Consider the following 16,597-nt stretch of genomic DNA (forward strand, 5'->3'; position numbering starts at 1 on the left):
AGTCTCCCTATCCTTCCCTTTTGCTACTGTTAAGTCTTTAAAAGTAACTAATATTTTAAATTTCTTGCTCATCCTTCCTGAAATAGTAGATACTTTTCAGCAAATATTTGTAGTTCTTTTTCTTTTTTGTTGTTGTTTTTTCCCACTCACACAAATGCACATAGTCTCACCGTCTTGGAAGTTTGCCCCATGTCTATGTAGCTTAATGTAACAAGTCACCAGTCTTTAGCTACTGCAGACACCCTGCAGTGAATTAGGACTGGGTCGCAGTCGGTGTATATTGGTAGTTTAGATAGATTCTGCTCATCTTTGAGGTTGTTCCAACAAATTTTATGTCTTATTGGGAATATGAAGGGTGCTGATTTCCTAATACCTTTGCCATCATTGTGTTCTTTAACTTTTTCATCTTAACAGTATGATAGATAAAAATGGCATCTCATTACAGCTTAATTTCCCATTATGTACGGAGTGAACATTTCTTCATATTTAAGAGTATTTTTAACTCCTTTTTATGAAGTCTCTGACTGTATTCTTTGCCTCTTTTTCTAATTGTTGAGATTTATCCTTATTCATTTTTACAAGTTCTAATCTATTAGGGAAACTAGCTCATAGTCTAAGATTGTACATGGATAAAACAAAGAGTTATTTGAATTAAAATAAAAATTCATAATGTTGTTTTACAGAAAGTGCTGATGTCAAAAAATTTGTGGAATCCTAACTCCATACAATGGAAGTCCTAAGTGTATAGCCTTCATTGTAAGATACCATTAATTATATGATACACCACAGATTCCATGTCAGCTTTTCAAGGAAAGAAGAAAAAAATATTACATTAAATATACATACTTTTTCATTAAGGCCCTTCATTGTACGTTCAGCCGTTCGGTCAGCTGGTGCTGTATTCTTCAGTTTCTTAATCAAGGGGTCATTTTTAAGGGTGTTAAGTACTTATGGCTCTATTTAATAATTTTGTGTATCATCATGGAGAATGTTTTCCAAACCTTGAACTCATCATTGTGACCTCTTCAGCACCTCACAGTGTCACAGTTGAAGATGTCAAAAGACTACATCGGGCCTTCCCCAAAATGAGAGTTTAGCCAAGTTTGCACACGGACACATAATTATAACCATGAAACAACTTTATTCTTCTATCTGGCTAGTGAGAAGTTTCTTTTGACATCAGTTAATAGGGAGGGCACATCCCAAATTTAGAAATTTGATAATACAGAGGAAAAAGGAACATTTTGGAATTCAAGAAAGTACAATTTAGGAAGAATTAATATGAGGACTTGCTTGTAAGTTACAGATACCAGTGCTTTCTAAGTCAAAGATTATTCGAAGGATAAATGAAGAGATACTGTCAAGTCTAGGAAAATAGGGAGAGAGTGGTTTGTTTTTTTTAATAATATTTTAAAGTTTTGTTTTGTTTTAGATTTTATTTATTTGTCAGAGAAAGGGAGAGAGAGCATAAACAGGGGGAGCAGCAGAACCAGTGGGAGAAGCGGACTCCCCACTGAGCAGGGAGTCCAATGTGGGACTTGATCCCAGGACCCTGGGATCATGACCTGAGCTGAAGGCAGACAGTTAACCGACTGAGCTACCCAGGCGTCCTGGGAGACAGTGGTCTTATGCAGATTATTCTCATGTCATAATACCTTTTCAGTTCAAAATTTGTGAGCAGAAGATAGCAACAAATGACGTATATTCCCAGGATGCCTGCCTGGCTGAGTTAGTAGAGCAGGTGACTCTAGATCTCAGGATTGTGAATTCAAGCCCCACATTGGGCTGTAGAGATTACTTTAAAAAAAAAAAAAAAGACCTATGTTCCCTTTCAAATAACAAAGACCTAGACTCCAAATGTTGCTTTCCCCCTTTTAAATATTTAATTCAAGTGTTAGCTCTGTATTTTGTAATAGATTATTAGAAACAAGGGAAAGGTAGAATTTATTTTTTATGCCACTACCTGTTTTTTTGTTGTTTTTTTTTTTTTTTTTTTAGCAAATCTGTTTTTATCTGCTATCTTCCAAAAGGAAGAAACAGACAGTGCTTTCAGTTATTATAACCAAAAATGCTGTCACTGGAATCATTGGTTTTAATATGTTTGTTACGAAACACCACAGGGTTGTAAACCTATAAAATTTTTTAGAACAAAATATTAGTGCTTGGCCATTCTATTATACCTTTATTGAAGTGATCTTACACATGCTTAAGTTAGAAAAAGTTCATATAACCTTGCTATGATTTTTTTTGTATGTGAATTACGTGAAAAATGTTGAAGCTTGTAGATATATTACTTTTGACTCTTAATTTCTATTTTAGATGGATCAGTCTTACAATCCAGATGAAAACGAAGTACGAACTCTCTTTGGTCTTCGTTTAAGTCAGAAGAGAAATAATGGTGTCATTGACAGGTCATTATTTAGCAACGTTGTGACCAAGAATAAAGATGTAAGTTTGAAAATATCTGAACTGCGAATGCTAGTAATTCAGTAAGTCTGTTTTTAATAATTATAAGCTTATCCATTTATTAAGGCCCATATTTAAAACTGGTTGATCTGCAAATGTCTAGCTCATCTTTGAGTTATCAAATAAGTATTAGAAGCTTCTTTGCATATATACATACTTACGGGTATTTATCTTCAGTTATGCCTAAGTGGGATCATGTCTTTCACAATTCTGTTCCATAATTTGCCTTTTTTCCATGCACTAAGCTACAAATATGTTTCTGTATCAACAAATAATAGATCTCTACCTTCATCTGAAAGGCCACATGGCAATCCATGTATAGATATACTCTGATAGATATTTTGTTTCCATTTTCAGTGCTGTGATCAGCGTTTTCATGTGGTCAGGTTTTTGCTCTTGGGCTGTTTGTCATTTTTAGGAAGGACATACTCCTAGAATGATAGTGTGACTTTTTTTTCACATATTTACATGTATTCTGTCATTTAATACGCATAGCACTCTATGTGGGGACTTGGGGATGGCCGACTACTATCATCTCTGTTGTAAAGATCACAAAATTGTGACGTAAGTTATGGCGAAGAAATTTGCCCAAGATTACATAATATGGAAATGGATGAGCTAGTATTACTTTTCTGAAATCTCTCAACTGACCTTCAGTTTTGAACGATTTTTTGCTGGTTCTAACATTGCCCTCCCCCCCCCCGTACTTAAGATTTATAGCTACATTGTTTTGTGGTCTTTTCTGCTGGTATGTCTGGTATTTTTTATTGAATGTGAAAAAACTAGAGATATTTTGAGTGTCTGGATGGTGTTTTTTTTTTCTCCAGAAAAGGTTGGCTTCTACTCTTGGTAGGCAGATTAGGCAGCAGTCAGATCATCTTTATCCTGGCAGGAATTAAGCTGATTTGAATTTGGGCTTAAGTCTTTGTGAGGACTGGTCTGTTTATGGTTCACCCCTATTCTTTTTTTTTTTTTTTTAAGATTTTATTTATTTATGACAGAGAGAGAGATAGCCAGCGAGAGAGGGAACACAAGCAGGGGGAGTGGGAGAGGAAGAAGCAGGCTCCCAGCGGAGGAGCCTGATGTGGGGCTCCGATCCCAGAACGCCAGGATCACGCCCTGAGCCGAAGGCAGACACTTAACGACTGAGCCACCCAGGCGCCCCTGGTTCACCCCTATTCTGCTGAAAGCACCAGTGTCTGTTAGTGTCACTTTCCCCTGGTGTACTTTGAACTCCATTTTTGCCACTTAGGCCTCTAACACCTCCAGGAGTGGTGCTCAGTTCCTTTACCATTTAGCTTATTGTCTTTCAGCTTGGAAAATGCCTTGCGTCAAAAAGCATAGGTGGTCACACTCATTTCTTCCTGCTTCCTTTATCATTGGGATCTTTGTGTCTCAGTACTTGCTATTTTACTGCCTTGGTGTTGAGCTTTTCTCTTTGTTCCTAGAAAAGGTTTAGTCTCTTAACAAGTCATTCCTTGTAACAGAAATAGAAAATGAGGAGGTGCAGTTGTTCCCAGGTCTGACTTCGTTTTCATCATCTTTAAGTAGAATTGCTGAAAACAAGCTTTAAAACCTTTATCAGAATAGTTCAATCTGTTAATAAGTATATGGTGATGAAGACGCAATCTTTGTTGATTTAATATTCTTAGAATATCTGTTTTTGAAAATTAATGGTGCCCTGAAGTAAAGGAACATGGTAGGCATCATGTGTAGAAGAAATACCTTTATTTTTTTATTTTTTTTTTTTAAAGATTTTATTTATTTATTTATTTGACAGAGATAGAGACAGCCAGAGAGAGGGAACACAAGCAGGCGGAGTGGGAGAGGAAGAAGCAGGCTCATAGCAGAGGAGCCTGATGTGGGGCTCTATCCCCTAATGCCGGAATCACGCCCTGAGCTGAAGGCAGACGCTTAACCGCTGTGCCACCCAGGCGCCCCAGAAGAAATACCTTTAAATTTGTTGCAGTCTGGGGCGCCTGGGTGGCTCAGTCGTTAAGTGTCTGCCTTCAGCTCAGGAAGTGATCCCAGCCTTCTGGGATCGAGCCCTGCATCAGGCTCCTCTGCTGGGAGCCTGCTTCTTCCTCTCCCACTCCCCCTGCTTGTGTTCCCTCTCACACTGGCTGTCTGTCAAATAAATAAATAAAATCTTTAAAAAAAAAAATTGTTGCAGTCTACTCCTTTGGTCAAGCTGTAAAGTAATGGGATTTCCAGATGGAAGCAGTGTTTTGTACCAACGTTACTTACTGTATATAAGCTCACAGTAATATGAGGCCCCCCCCCTTTTTTTTTAACACTTTATTAATCTGGCTGGCTAGTGGATCTTTTAAAATACTGAAACAGTATTGACCTAGATTACATGGTACCTATGTTGACAGCTCTGCCTAACTATTGAGGCTCTTACTTTTGTAAGTTTTCCTTGTAGGTTTATAGGTATTGGACTGATTAATAATTTAGCAGTATTTGATAAGTTTTGTGCGCCTAGCTATGCTAACTTGGATGTTTTTTACAAGGAGTGAGGTATGTTTTTAATTCATCTTTTATCTAAATTCTTCTCTACTTGTTTCATATGTAGTTTTAATTAGAAATTTGGAAGCTCAAGCATAAGAGTGATGGTTTTATCTTTTAGATTCCCTTCTCCTTTTAAAGCAGTGTTTTGTTAACATGTCAAGCTCAAAATCCTTCTAGGCCTTAGAACAGTGGGAGAAGCAGAAGGAGTATGTATTAAGCATTAGTGAACATGCTTGAGTTATTTCCTCTTCCATTTTTCTTAAATAATGCTTTAATTTGTTTTAACTATTTGTGTCCCTTACTCCAACCCCCACCCCATCCCCCACTTGAAGTGTCTTGAATTCCTCCATCCTAACTCAGAATACCAGGGTTGCATTTCAAGGCAGACCTGTGGGAAAGCTGGTTTATGTTATTAATTTTTCTTAGAACTAAAAGAATAAAATGTACAGTTGGTGTCTCAAACAGAGATACAGATAAGAAAGGATATACTACATTAATACTATCTTAGAATAATAAATTCTCAAGAAATTCTAACAATGTTTTTTAATTGAGCCTTTAATTTTGAGATAAAAATGAAAATTGCAGGTTCACATGCACTGTTAAGAATTCTCGTGTACCGGATGTGAGGGCGTTCTGGCTGTGACATCTGTCACCCTATTGATCGCCAGGGTTGATTCGGCTGATCTGGCTGGCTAGGCAGGTGTCCCCTTCCTCCCTCACCGCTCCATGTGCGTCCCTCCCGAAGCTGTACGCTCAGTCAAAGAGGACAACCTTCCCCGATAGGGGGGGAGAAAAGAAATCTCGTGTACCCTTTGCCCCATTTCCCCTGGTGGTAATGTCTTGCAAAACTATAGTACAGTATCGTGACCATGATAATGATAGTGATACAGTCCAGGCGCAGAACATTTCCATGACCATGAGGATCCCTCGTGTTGCCCTCTTACAATCACACTCATTTTCTTCGTCCCTCCACTCCCTCCTTAACCTTGGGTAACATCTAATTTGTTCCCTCTTTTATAATTTTCATTCAGTGTACTTTCATGAATGGGTTTTTATGTGAATATAAGCTTTCATTTCTCTCTTATAGAGATCCAGGAGTGTAATTGGTGGCTGCTGGGTAGTATCATAGTTGCATATTTCGTATTTAAACTGCCAAACTGTTTTCCAGAGGGCCTGTGCCATTTTACATTTTACACCAGCAACAGATGAGTGATCCAGGTCTCTGCATCCTTACTAGCTGTTAGTGTTGTCACTTGTCTTTAGTTAGGTATGTGGCAGTATCTCGTGATTTTAGTTAGCATTTTCTAAAGGCTAATGATGGGTGTTTTTTTCATATTTATTTGCCATCTGTATATCCTTTTCAGTGATATGTCTTTTCATGTGTTTTGCCCATTTTCTAATTAGATTGCTTTTGTCACTGAGTTTTGAGAGGTCTTTGGGTATTTTAGATAATAGTTCTTTTTTGGATATGTGGTTCGCAGATTATTTTCTCCCAGTCTGTAGCTTGTCTTTTTATCCTCTTAATACAGGGTCTTTTGAAGAACAGAAGTTTTAATTTTGATGAAGTCTCATTTATCAGGTTTTCACTTCGCTAATTGGTCAGTTAGCTGCTGCTTTTATAGCCTTTGTCCACTTAGCATAGCTATATAGATTATCCTTCTTTTCAGTTTGTATTTGTTCTTTTTATTAAACATAGTGACATTTTTGGCTATAATAATTGTTTTATTCTATTTGGACTGGTAGTTCACAAGTATTTTTGAATACTTTCTACGTAGAATTTCTAGACAGAGCAGAAAATGATCCTAATTTGTTTTTTCCTGAACAGCCTTGGCTGTGTATGGACATCACAATTGTTTGTAATGTCTGCGAAAATTATTTTATGTTTTTTCTGAACATAAATGTTATCGTGTTTCCATATATGTTTCTTGGTTCTGTGGTTGAGAAGGTATTGTCAGTTTGGGGTGGATATGGTATTTTGTAACTAGTGTGATGTGTACATGGGCTTAAGCCTGAGTCGCTGCAAATGGCATTAGTCTGAGTCTGTGATGCATTAGGCACTGCTGAGTTCCACAACAAGTATGTTGAATGTTGATTGTTTTTTTCATTCAGTAAAGCAGTTTCCAAAGAACAGTTCATTTCATTCTGTCCTTTGAGAGATACAACTACATTATAGGTCTGTTAAAATAAATAACATGTAAGATGTTTAAAGTTAAACGGAGTTAACAAAAGTCTGATGCAGTTGACCATCCTGTGTTTTTTCAGTTGCCAGAGTCTGCGCTCAGAGACCTCATTGTAGCCACCATTGCTGTGAAGTACACACAGTCTAACTCCGTGTGCTATGCCAAGAATGGTCAGGTAATCAAGCTCTCAGACCCACTTGGGGCAGAGTGTTTTACAAAATGATACTCATCTCTCAGGTCCTATATTGCTTGGAAAAGAAAATCTGCCCAGTTTTTCTCTTCTGGGTTTGTCAGTATTTACTCAGTAACATAAGGGACTGTTAAAGCTAATGATAATGACAAACTATCTTTGGACCGATGTATTAAAATTGGTCGTATTGCTTCTTGCTCAGACTGAGTTGACACATTTGGATTAGTGGGACTCTAATAGCTGCTCTAACACTAGTTTATTCTAGCTCTCTTCCTCCTGATTGGTGTCCAGTGAAGAGAGAGTAAAGAATGGTACTGCCACCCATTATTCCATGTTTTTGCAGCTTGTTGGGTATTTTCACATGTATTTCTAAGGTTACTTCACTGAGAATCTGTAGACTGCAACTTAATGTGATCTTTTAAAATCCAGTTTACTGAGACATAATTTATATGCAATAAAATTCACTCTTTTTAAGTGTCGAGTTTTGAGCAGTTTTCCCAAATTATGTAGTTATGTGACCACTACCATAATCAAGATATTGAACATTTGTTGCTGACGTTAATTAAGCAAGATATTTAACTTGTTTTCTAGTGCACTGAGCCATAGAATGCAGAACCAAGCTAGCTTATCACTGGGGCCTCTCCTAACCTGGACTGACCTGGTTCTGGTTTTGCCATAGCTTCAGCAGCATTGGGAGCCTTTTTCACAGTGTCTTGAGCTCTTCTCTTAGCATTTGTTCAATTATTTGGCCCATAAGTGGGGGAGGGAAAGTGTGGATATTAATTAGCGTGTGACCTAGAAGACTCTTTGAAATTCAGAATTTTAGCTGATTGTCAATTGTTAAAAGATTGCTTGTCTCTAATAATGAAAACTTGGGAGATTGTGGCTACTGGTCTCCTTTGACTCAGGTTCTAAGAAGTTCGAGTAAAATTGTGCTTCACTACTGATGTCTAGGAGTTCTAGAAAGTTCCAGAGTATTAGTAGCCATACTTCAGATGTCACTGAAGAGATAAAATGTATAGATAGTAGTTATAAACTTCTGCCTTTACTTTTTAATGACTTAAAAATTATTTGTAATTTGGCCTGACATTTTTTCCACAAAATTGATGGATTTTAGGGACTGTACACAAAAGATCTGTTAAGAAAAACATGTTGTTGGAAGAGATTGATCTTAATGTTCATGTTCTTCAGGTTATTGGCATTGGAGCAGGACAGCAGTCTCGAATACACTGCACCCGCCTTGCAGGGGATAAGGCAAACTATTGGTGGCTTAGACATCATCCACAGGTTCTTTCAATGAAGTTTAAAACTGGAGTGAAGAGAGCAGAAATCTCCAATGCCATTGATCAGTATGTTACTGGAACCATTGGCGAGGTAAAAGTCTTGTCATTGGGTTTCTGGGTAGAGTATACTGGTATACTCACCTTTTTCTGTAACAGACTACCTTCATCGCTGCTGAGAGAAAATCGTATTTTTCTTGAAGTTTTATGTTGTCTAAAATTGTAATTCTGAATTTGTTAACAGTTCTTCATTGTCCCGACTTGAACTTTGTTCACAGTTCTTCATCCCTTTCTGACACCACAGACCTTCCCTGTCTTTAAATTATAACCAATGGTTTAGTTTTATTTGTTTGTACTTCCCCTGTTGATTTTAAGCTTTTGATGGCAGGGACTCTTTTGTCACCTATCCTGAGGTTTCTGTCACAGTGCCAAGCATGATGCTTGCTACATGATACGTGTGTATTTAACATGGAATACAAGTTATCTGGTAGCAGGTAATCACGGTCTTCTCCTCCAACATTTTCTACCAGTGCCTTTAACAACTCTGTATATTTTTGTTACGTTTCATGTTCTTTAATGTCTTCAGTTTTAAAGAAGGCATATGAGAGCAATAAAATTACAGCTAACAAGTAGCCTGCCAAAAATACAGAATTTAGCCCCATCTTTGGACATAGCAAGTGCTTGATCCTGTATGGAAAACGAAAGAGAGAAGTCTGGTTATCAGACTCTCGATGGTCTTCTGAGGGGGTGAGTTGACCACACTATCTTGTCTACAAATTCAGGGGCAGGAATCCATGACATAATAAGTATCATTGAAGAGCGTGCCTTATAACCATAAAGTACTTAACTCATAAGCCTTTCTTTTTTTACTTTAACATTTGTGTTTAACTGTTTGATATTATCTAGCAAAATCCAGCTCATAGTTCTGGGAGAAGCTTTATATGTATGTGAACAAGAGGTTAAAAGTACCTTGTTTAAGCCAAAAAATCATCCAAAATGGAAGCACCTTTTTTGAAAAATGAATACCATAAATCATACCTTGATTCATCTGTTAAGACTGACTGTAGACTTAAGGCTGTATAAATACAGTTCTAGAACATCTATCATCATCTGTTGGCTTGCTTTTGACACAGGGATATAAGGTAGCTCTCACTTAGGCAGATTAAAAAACAAAATATATTTAAAATAAACTGATTTATAAAGTAAATGGTATAGGGGCGCCTGGGTGGCTCAGTCGTTAAGCGTCTGCCTTCGGCTCAGGGCGTGATCCTGGCGTTCTGGGATCGAGCCCCACATCAGGCTCCTCCACAGGGAGCCTGCTTCTTCCTCTCCCACTCCCCCTGCTTGTGTTCCCTCTCTCGCTGGCTGTCTCTATCTCTGTCAAATAAATAAATAAAATCTTTAAAAAAAAAAAAAATAAAGTAAATGGTATAATCTTTATTTGGTACACTTAGAATTACTTTTCTTAATGAAATGTTAAAAGCATTAAAAAAAAAATTCTAGAGATGTAAACTGGAATGAGCCATTGTAATTAAATCCTGGGAGAAATGCCTAAGTGCTTTCTGGCATTCTGATTTGCATCAGAAAGTACTAAAGATCATGTCCAAAACCTTTCTCTCCTTTCTCCACCCTCTACTCTTAGGATGAAGATTTGATAAAGTGGAAGGCTTTGTTTGAGGAAGTGCCTGAATTATTAACTGAAGCAGAGAAGAAGGAATGGGTTGACAAACTTAGTGAAGTTTCTGTCAGCTCTGATGCCTTCTTTCCTTTCAGGGATAATGTAGACAGAGCTAAAAGGGTAAGTATGGAATTGATGTGCATTTGCATAGAATTGATTATTAATGTAAAAACTATTTCAGGGACGCCTGGGTGGCTCAGTCAGTTAAGCTTCTGCCTTTCGCTCAGGTCATGATCCCAGGACCATGGAATCCAGCCCCACATCAGGCTCCTTGCTTAGCAGGGGTCTGCTTCTCCCTCTCCCTCTGCCCCTCCTCCCTGCTTGTGTGTTCCCTCTCTCTCTCCCTCGCTCTCTCTCTTTCTCTCTCTCTTTCTCGGACAAATATTAAAAAAAAAAAAACTACTTCAGAAATCCTACTTCTGTTTTGTTTCTGTGAATTCTGTATCCAGGTTATGGCAGTGTGGTATATCAGTGATATTTAATTATTTTACTTTTCCATTTGATGAATGAATAACCCAAATCCTATTACTTTGCTGTTTTGATGGAGCGAATCAGTCTGCATTGTGAATCATTAGCTTATGCTTTCTAGAGGGGATTTTGATTTTTGCATGTCTTCACCTAAAATTGTGTTTTGAAAGTCAATATCTCTTCTTCCCTCAGAGTGGTGTGGCCTACATTGCTGCTCCTTCTGGTTCTGCTGCCGACAAAGTTGTGATTGAGGCTTGCGATGAACTGGGAATAATCCTTGCTCATACGAATCTTCGGCTCTTTCATCACTGATTTCATTGCACAGTATTTTATGGTTTGCTTATATGTAGTGGAAAATCACATGTGACATTCTATCTTTTTTTAAAAATAAAACATTAAGTAATAGTCATCTTGGATCCATAGCTTTTGGTTGTATTTAATTTCTTAAAGTTACAGGCTCTCTAGCATGACAAACATTACCCACAAATATTTGTGTGTAAGAAATACAGGAACATGCCTGCCTCCAGGAGCTCAACTCATCCCAAAACATTGCCTGTGTGAAACATCTAAAAATCATCAAGTAAGCCAGAGAAACTGAGCAGACCCTAGAGTTAGATAGCATAAGCATCCTGCAGTCTCACTGGTTTTCTCAAAGGGGATTCCGCTCATGCAGCTTTTCTTTTAGTCAGAGTTCTAAAAAGGTTGGTTGTCTCCTTTCTAAGCAAAATTTTGAGATCTGTTTGAATTTTAGCGTGATGTATGGGTCAAGTTTTACTTTTCTTTCCATATATTTATCCCAGTGTTTCACCATCATTTGAAAAAAACTGTTGGATTGCCTGTTTGCTCAGTTAACCGTTACTTGCAACAGGTCTGTTTCTGGACTCTGTTCCGCTCATAGTTATGTTTGTCCTAAAACCAATACCACGCTGTCTTGAAAATTGTAGCTTTTTCTGAAATCAGATAACGGGAGTCCTTCATCTTTGTCCCTTATAAAACTTGTTTTGGCTATTCCAGGGCTTTGGCATTTCCATATAAACTTTAGAACTAACTAGTCTATTTCTACAAAAAAAATTGTTGGGGTGTTGATTGGAATTGCATTGAATCCATAGATCCATTTGTGGAGACTTTACATCTCCCCTTTCCCTTTGAAGGTTGATTCTGTCTGGTTTCCACCACCTTTTGTTGCTCTCCAGTGGTTTCACATAGATTTTGTAACATTTTTGTCCCATGTTCATAACTGTCTGTAGGAGGGTTAATCCAATACAATCTGCTCTATCTTTAAGAGAATCAGGAATACATAGGAATATCATAGGAAAATTTCTAATCACTGTTTCCATTTCTTTTTTCTTCTAAGTCAATTCTAGCAAAATATATTTTTTTCTCCTAGGAAATTTCACCATTTTGTCCAAGTTTTCAAGATTGTTGGCACGTAGTAATATTTTTCTGAATTTTTAAAGGGTGTTTTTAATGGAAGTTTTGGGATGGACTCAATTAAATTAGTTAAACTGTACCTGTCATCCAAGTACAACTCATGATCACTAGTTTTATCTACCGTTTCCCCACTTACTTCTCAACACTGATTATTGTGAAGCACGATACAGGTATTTCCTCTGTAAATATTTCAGTTAAAGTAACTCTCAAAGAAATTTTTGAAGTAATATATTTACTCTTTAAAATACATAATAATACCAATCTGCTGAAAGAGCCAAGAAATAATGATACCCTGGTAGCAATGAGCATACCCAGTGCCAAGTTCTTGGTTTCTAATGCCACTCCAATAAAAGGATCCAAGACTCCTTGGAGGAATAGCTGACTTTAGGCCTGGGGCAGGAAATAATACAAGATGAGATGCCTGGAGCACCTTACAGTGCCGGAAGGTAAGGAAGTACTTTAAAAGCAAACACATGATGATGGGAGTGTGTCAAAGGATAGGAGCCAACTAAAAGAATTCCCAATAGCCAAAGTTGGAATCATTTGAGCAATGAAGTAATGTAGTGTTGGCTTATAACCCAATCTATGAACTGTCTGAGTTCATGGCTGACCTAATGAATGATTGAATAAATAAATGGAGAATAAATCTGCAGAATTTTAAGTAATTTATATGGATATTCCACTTTTCAAGAAGATGAGCATAACTCCCCACCCCTTAAGTGTGGGCTGCGCATAGTGACTTCAAAGTGTGTGGCATGGAAAGGGGGATAAAGGGAGAGTGGAGAGACCTGACCAACAGCACCTTAGCCACGTGATGAGAGTTAAACAAGCATGTCACATTGATGTCTGTACCTCCAAATGGGAATGGCACTTTACCTCTTTGGTCATCTTTCCAAAAATCTACAACCCCAGTTTAGTCATAGGAGAAGCATCAGGCAACTCCCAATTTAAGGACATTGTACAAAATACTGGTACTGAAAACTGTCAAGATCATGAAAAACAAGGGAAGTCTGAAAACCTCAGTCTAGAGAAGACTAAAGAGACCTGTTGACTAAATGCAATGTCTCCAGGATAGACTGCTTGAACAGAAAAAGGACACCAAGTAAAAAAGACCCAGTGAAGTTCAGTTATTATGGATCAATGTTGATTCATTAATTTTAACAAATGTTGATAAAAGGAGAAACTTGGTGTAGGGCATATGGGAACTCTGTACCACCTTCACAATTTCTTCTGTAAATCCAAGTATTAGGAAATAAAAAGTTTGTTAAAAAATATATAACCATACTTCAAGTATCACACTGAAAGGCATAACAGTTATTAATATCAAATACCCAGTCACTCTCCATATCTTCTACATTGGCTTTTTTCCCCCTGAGTTTGTTGGTAATAAGAGCCAAGCCTGAGAATGAAGCATGAGAGACTATGGACTCTGAGAAACAAACTGCCGGCTTCAGAGAAGGGGGTGGGGGAATGGGATAGGCTGGTGATGGGTAGTAAGGAGGGCACGTATTGCATGGTGTACTGGGTGTTATATGCAACTAATGAATCATCGAACTTTACATCGGAATCCGGGGATGTACTGTATGGTGACTAACATAATTAAAAAAAAAAAAAAGAGCCAAGCCTGAGACACACATTGCGTTTGGCTCATCTCATGTCACTTAGTTGAGTGGTTCCTCCTTTTTTATTTTTATTTATTTTTTTGCAGTCAATTATTGAAGATACCAGGTTTTTGGTTCCATAGAGTTTCCAATATTCTGAATTTTGTTACTGGATTCCTGTAATGGCATTTTATTTCATTCATGTCTCTGTTCCTTTATTTCTTTTAAACTGATAGTTGTAGTTTAATGATTTTATTTTTAAGTTTGATCTATCAACAGTAGAGAAAGATGGATAGAAGCCTCCCTCTGCAAAGATGAGTTTATCAGTTTCTGCAGATTTATCAAGGTGCTTCATGTATATTTGAAGCTAAAAAAAGTGCTTGCATGCATTAAGGTACTATTTTTCTTTTTTCTTTCTTTCTTTTTTTTTTTTAAAGATTTTATTTATTTATTCGACAGAGGTAGAGACAGCCAGTGAGAGAGGGAACACAAGCAGGGGGAGTGGGAGAGGAAGAAGCAGGCTTACAGTGGAGGAGCCTGATGTGGAACTCGATCCCATAACGCTGGGATCACGCCCTGAGCCGAAGGCAGACGCTTAACTGCTGTGCCACCCAGGCGCCCCAAGGTACTATTTTTCATAGTGATTTTACGTACTAACTCCAATCCTACTAACAATGTTTGTCTTAGGTAAAATAAGTTATTTTATCTACTATGAGCATAGCTAGACTAGCTCTTTTTTGGTGTATGTATGTGTAGTACGCTTCATTCTTTGGGCTCTTATGCTTTAGGCGCAGATATATCTGGAATCTGGTTTTGTTTTAATGCAGTTTGCCAACCTAAATGCAAAGGCATTCAGGTCCTTTATATTCATTTCAATTACTGGTGTATTTGGACCCTATTTCTACCATCCTTTTAAGTTGGAACCATTTTTATTCCGTTTGTACTATTGCTTTAAATTGATAGCTATATTTCTCCCGTAATAAGAACTTCTACCTGTTTAATGAACATTTCCCCATTCCTACCCGCCCAAACTTCCATAATGTCAATTCCTAGACTTTTCAATTCTGGGATGGAGACATTTTCTCTTAGGTTTTGTTGTTGTCGTTGTTGTTTTTTAAGACAAGCTTTCCAAGGTTTCTGTTAACCTTTACTTCACATACCTCTTGGCATTTCTCCTGAGTTTCTCTCTCCTCAGATATAAACTGTATGCAATGTGGTCTGCTAGGCACAAATTCATTTTTAAAAAGAAATTATAATAAATCATGCCTGTGGAAAGTGCATAAAACACCTACAGTTTAAAGAATGATTTGTAAACAAACACCTACGTCGCCACTAGCCAGGTCAAGAAAAATAATTTTGCCGGCAGCTCCTGTACCCACTGATATGCCTCTTCTGGATTATGTTTTCCCATTTTTCCCTCCAGAAAACTGCCTTGTACCTTTTATGATAATCACTAACTTGTTTTGCTTCTCACCAGTTGGGTGATCTTGGGCATGTTGTTTGACCTCTTGCAGTTTGTTTCCTCACCTATAAAATAGGGACGGATTTGCTCCTGGAGAGGGTGAGTAGCTCTCAGTTAAAAGCACTTCTGGTTAAAACTACATGAAACTAGTTTGTCAGGTTCAAGTCCCAGCTCTGCTACTTAGGAGCTGCGTGATGGCAGGCTGTTCACCCAGCCTGCCATCTATTTGTAAACTGATGCTGATAACAGTACCCACCTTGTAGGGTTGTGATGAGTAGATGAAACAACGTGTGTTAGAACACTTAGAACACCATCCGGAACATATAAAAAATACCATTTGTAAAAAATGCTAGGGTTGCCTGTCTGGCACAGATAGGTTGGGCGTCTGACTCTTGATTTTGGCTCAGGTCGTGATCTCATGGTTGTGAAATTGAAGCCCGTGTCAGGATTCATGCTCTCTCCCTCTCCCTGCCCCTTCTGCTTGTGCTCTTTCAAATAAATAAATCTTTAAAAACAATACTAGTTATTATTCGTAATGCTTTTGTGTATATGGAAGCATGGAAGGTAGTGGAGGATGATATTAATGTGCAGAAATTGCTTAAAAATAGTAAAGGTATGTTTATGGAAGATTTTTTTCAGTTTCTGAATAGGTAGCCAAAAGATTTCTGAGTTCTTTCAACCTTTCATCTACTGTTTCCCCACACCTCACTTCTTACCATTAAACAAAAGGATATTACAGAGACTTTTTGTAAGTAAAGTGGCATTTTCTTCTTTTTATTGAAATAAGATTCACATAACATAAAATTTACCATTTTAACAATTTCAAAATGTACAAGTCAGTGATTTTAAGAGGTGTATATTCACAAATTTTTATCACCATCACTACTGCCTAATTCTGGAATATTTTCATCACCCCAAAACAAAGCCCATCCCCATGAGCAGTTATTCTCTGTTCCTTCCCCCTGCCCTTCGTAACCCTTAATCTATTTTCTCTGTTGGTTTGCCTATTCTGGACACTTCATATAAATGGACTCATATGATACGTGGCCTTTTGCGCCCGACTTCTTTCACTTACCATAGTGTTTTTAAGGTTCATGTTGTAGTGTGTTTCAAGAACTTCATTCCTTTAAACAGTCAAAATAGTATTCCATTGTATGGATATATCATATTTTGTTTATCTAGTCATCAGTTAAACATTTGGGTTGTTTCCACCTTTTGGCTATTACGAATAATGGTGTGATGAACGTGTGTGTACAAGTTTTTATGTAAACATATGTTTTCAGTTCTCTAGCGCATATACCTAGGAGTGGAATTGCTGGGTCCTGTGGCA

At 37.7% G+C, this 16,597-nt stretch overlaps 1 protein-coding gene across 1 annotated transcript in view; it reads left to right on the top strand.

Moving 5' to 3' along the window:
- The window catches only part of ATIC (5-aminoimidazole-4-carboxamide ribonucleotide formyltransferase/IMP cyclohydrolase), a 28,603-nt gene extending 17,414 nt beyond the window's left edge, over positions 1 to 11,189 (top strand). Inside the window, exons 12-16 of the mRNA XM_034655129.1 lie at positions 2,320 to 2,448; positions 7,240 to 7,332; positions 8,539 to 8,721; positions 10,270 to 10,425; positions 10,966 to 11,189. Coding sequence (XP_034511020.1) covers positions 2,320 to 2,448; positions 7,240 to 7,332; positions 8,539 to 8,721; positions 10,270 to 10,425; positions 10,966 to 11,085 — 681 coding nt within the window. The 3' untranslated portion in view covers positions 11,086 to 11,189. The remainder of the gene's footprint in view (positions 1 to 2,319; positions 2,449 to 7,239; positions 7,333 to 8,538; positions 8,722 to 10,269; positions 10,426 to 10,965) is intronic.
- The last annotated feature ends 5,408 nt before the right edge of the window (positions 11,190 to 16,597 follow it).

Source organism: Ailuropoda melanoleuca, chromosome 2 (assembly GCF_002007445.2).
Source record: "Ailuropoda melanoleuca isolate Jingjing chromosome 2, ASM200744v2, whole genome shotgun sequence".
NCBI classification, from domain to species: domain Eukaryota; kingdom Metazoa; phylum Chordata; class Mammalia; order Carnivora; family Ursidae; genus Ailuropoda; species Ailuropoda melanoleuca.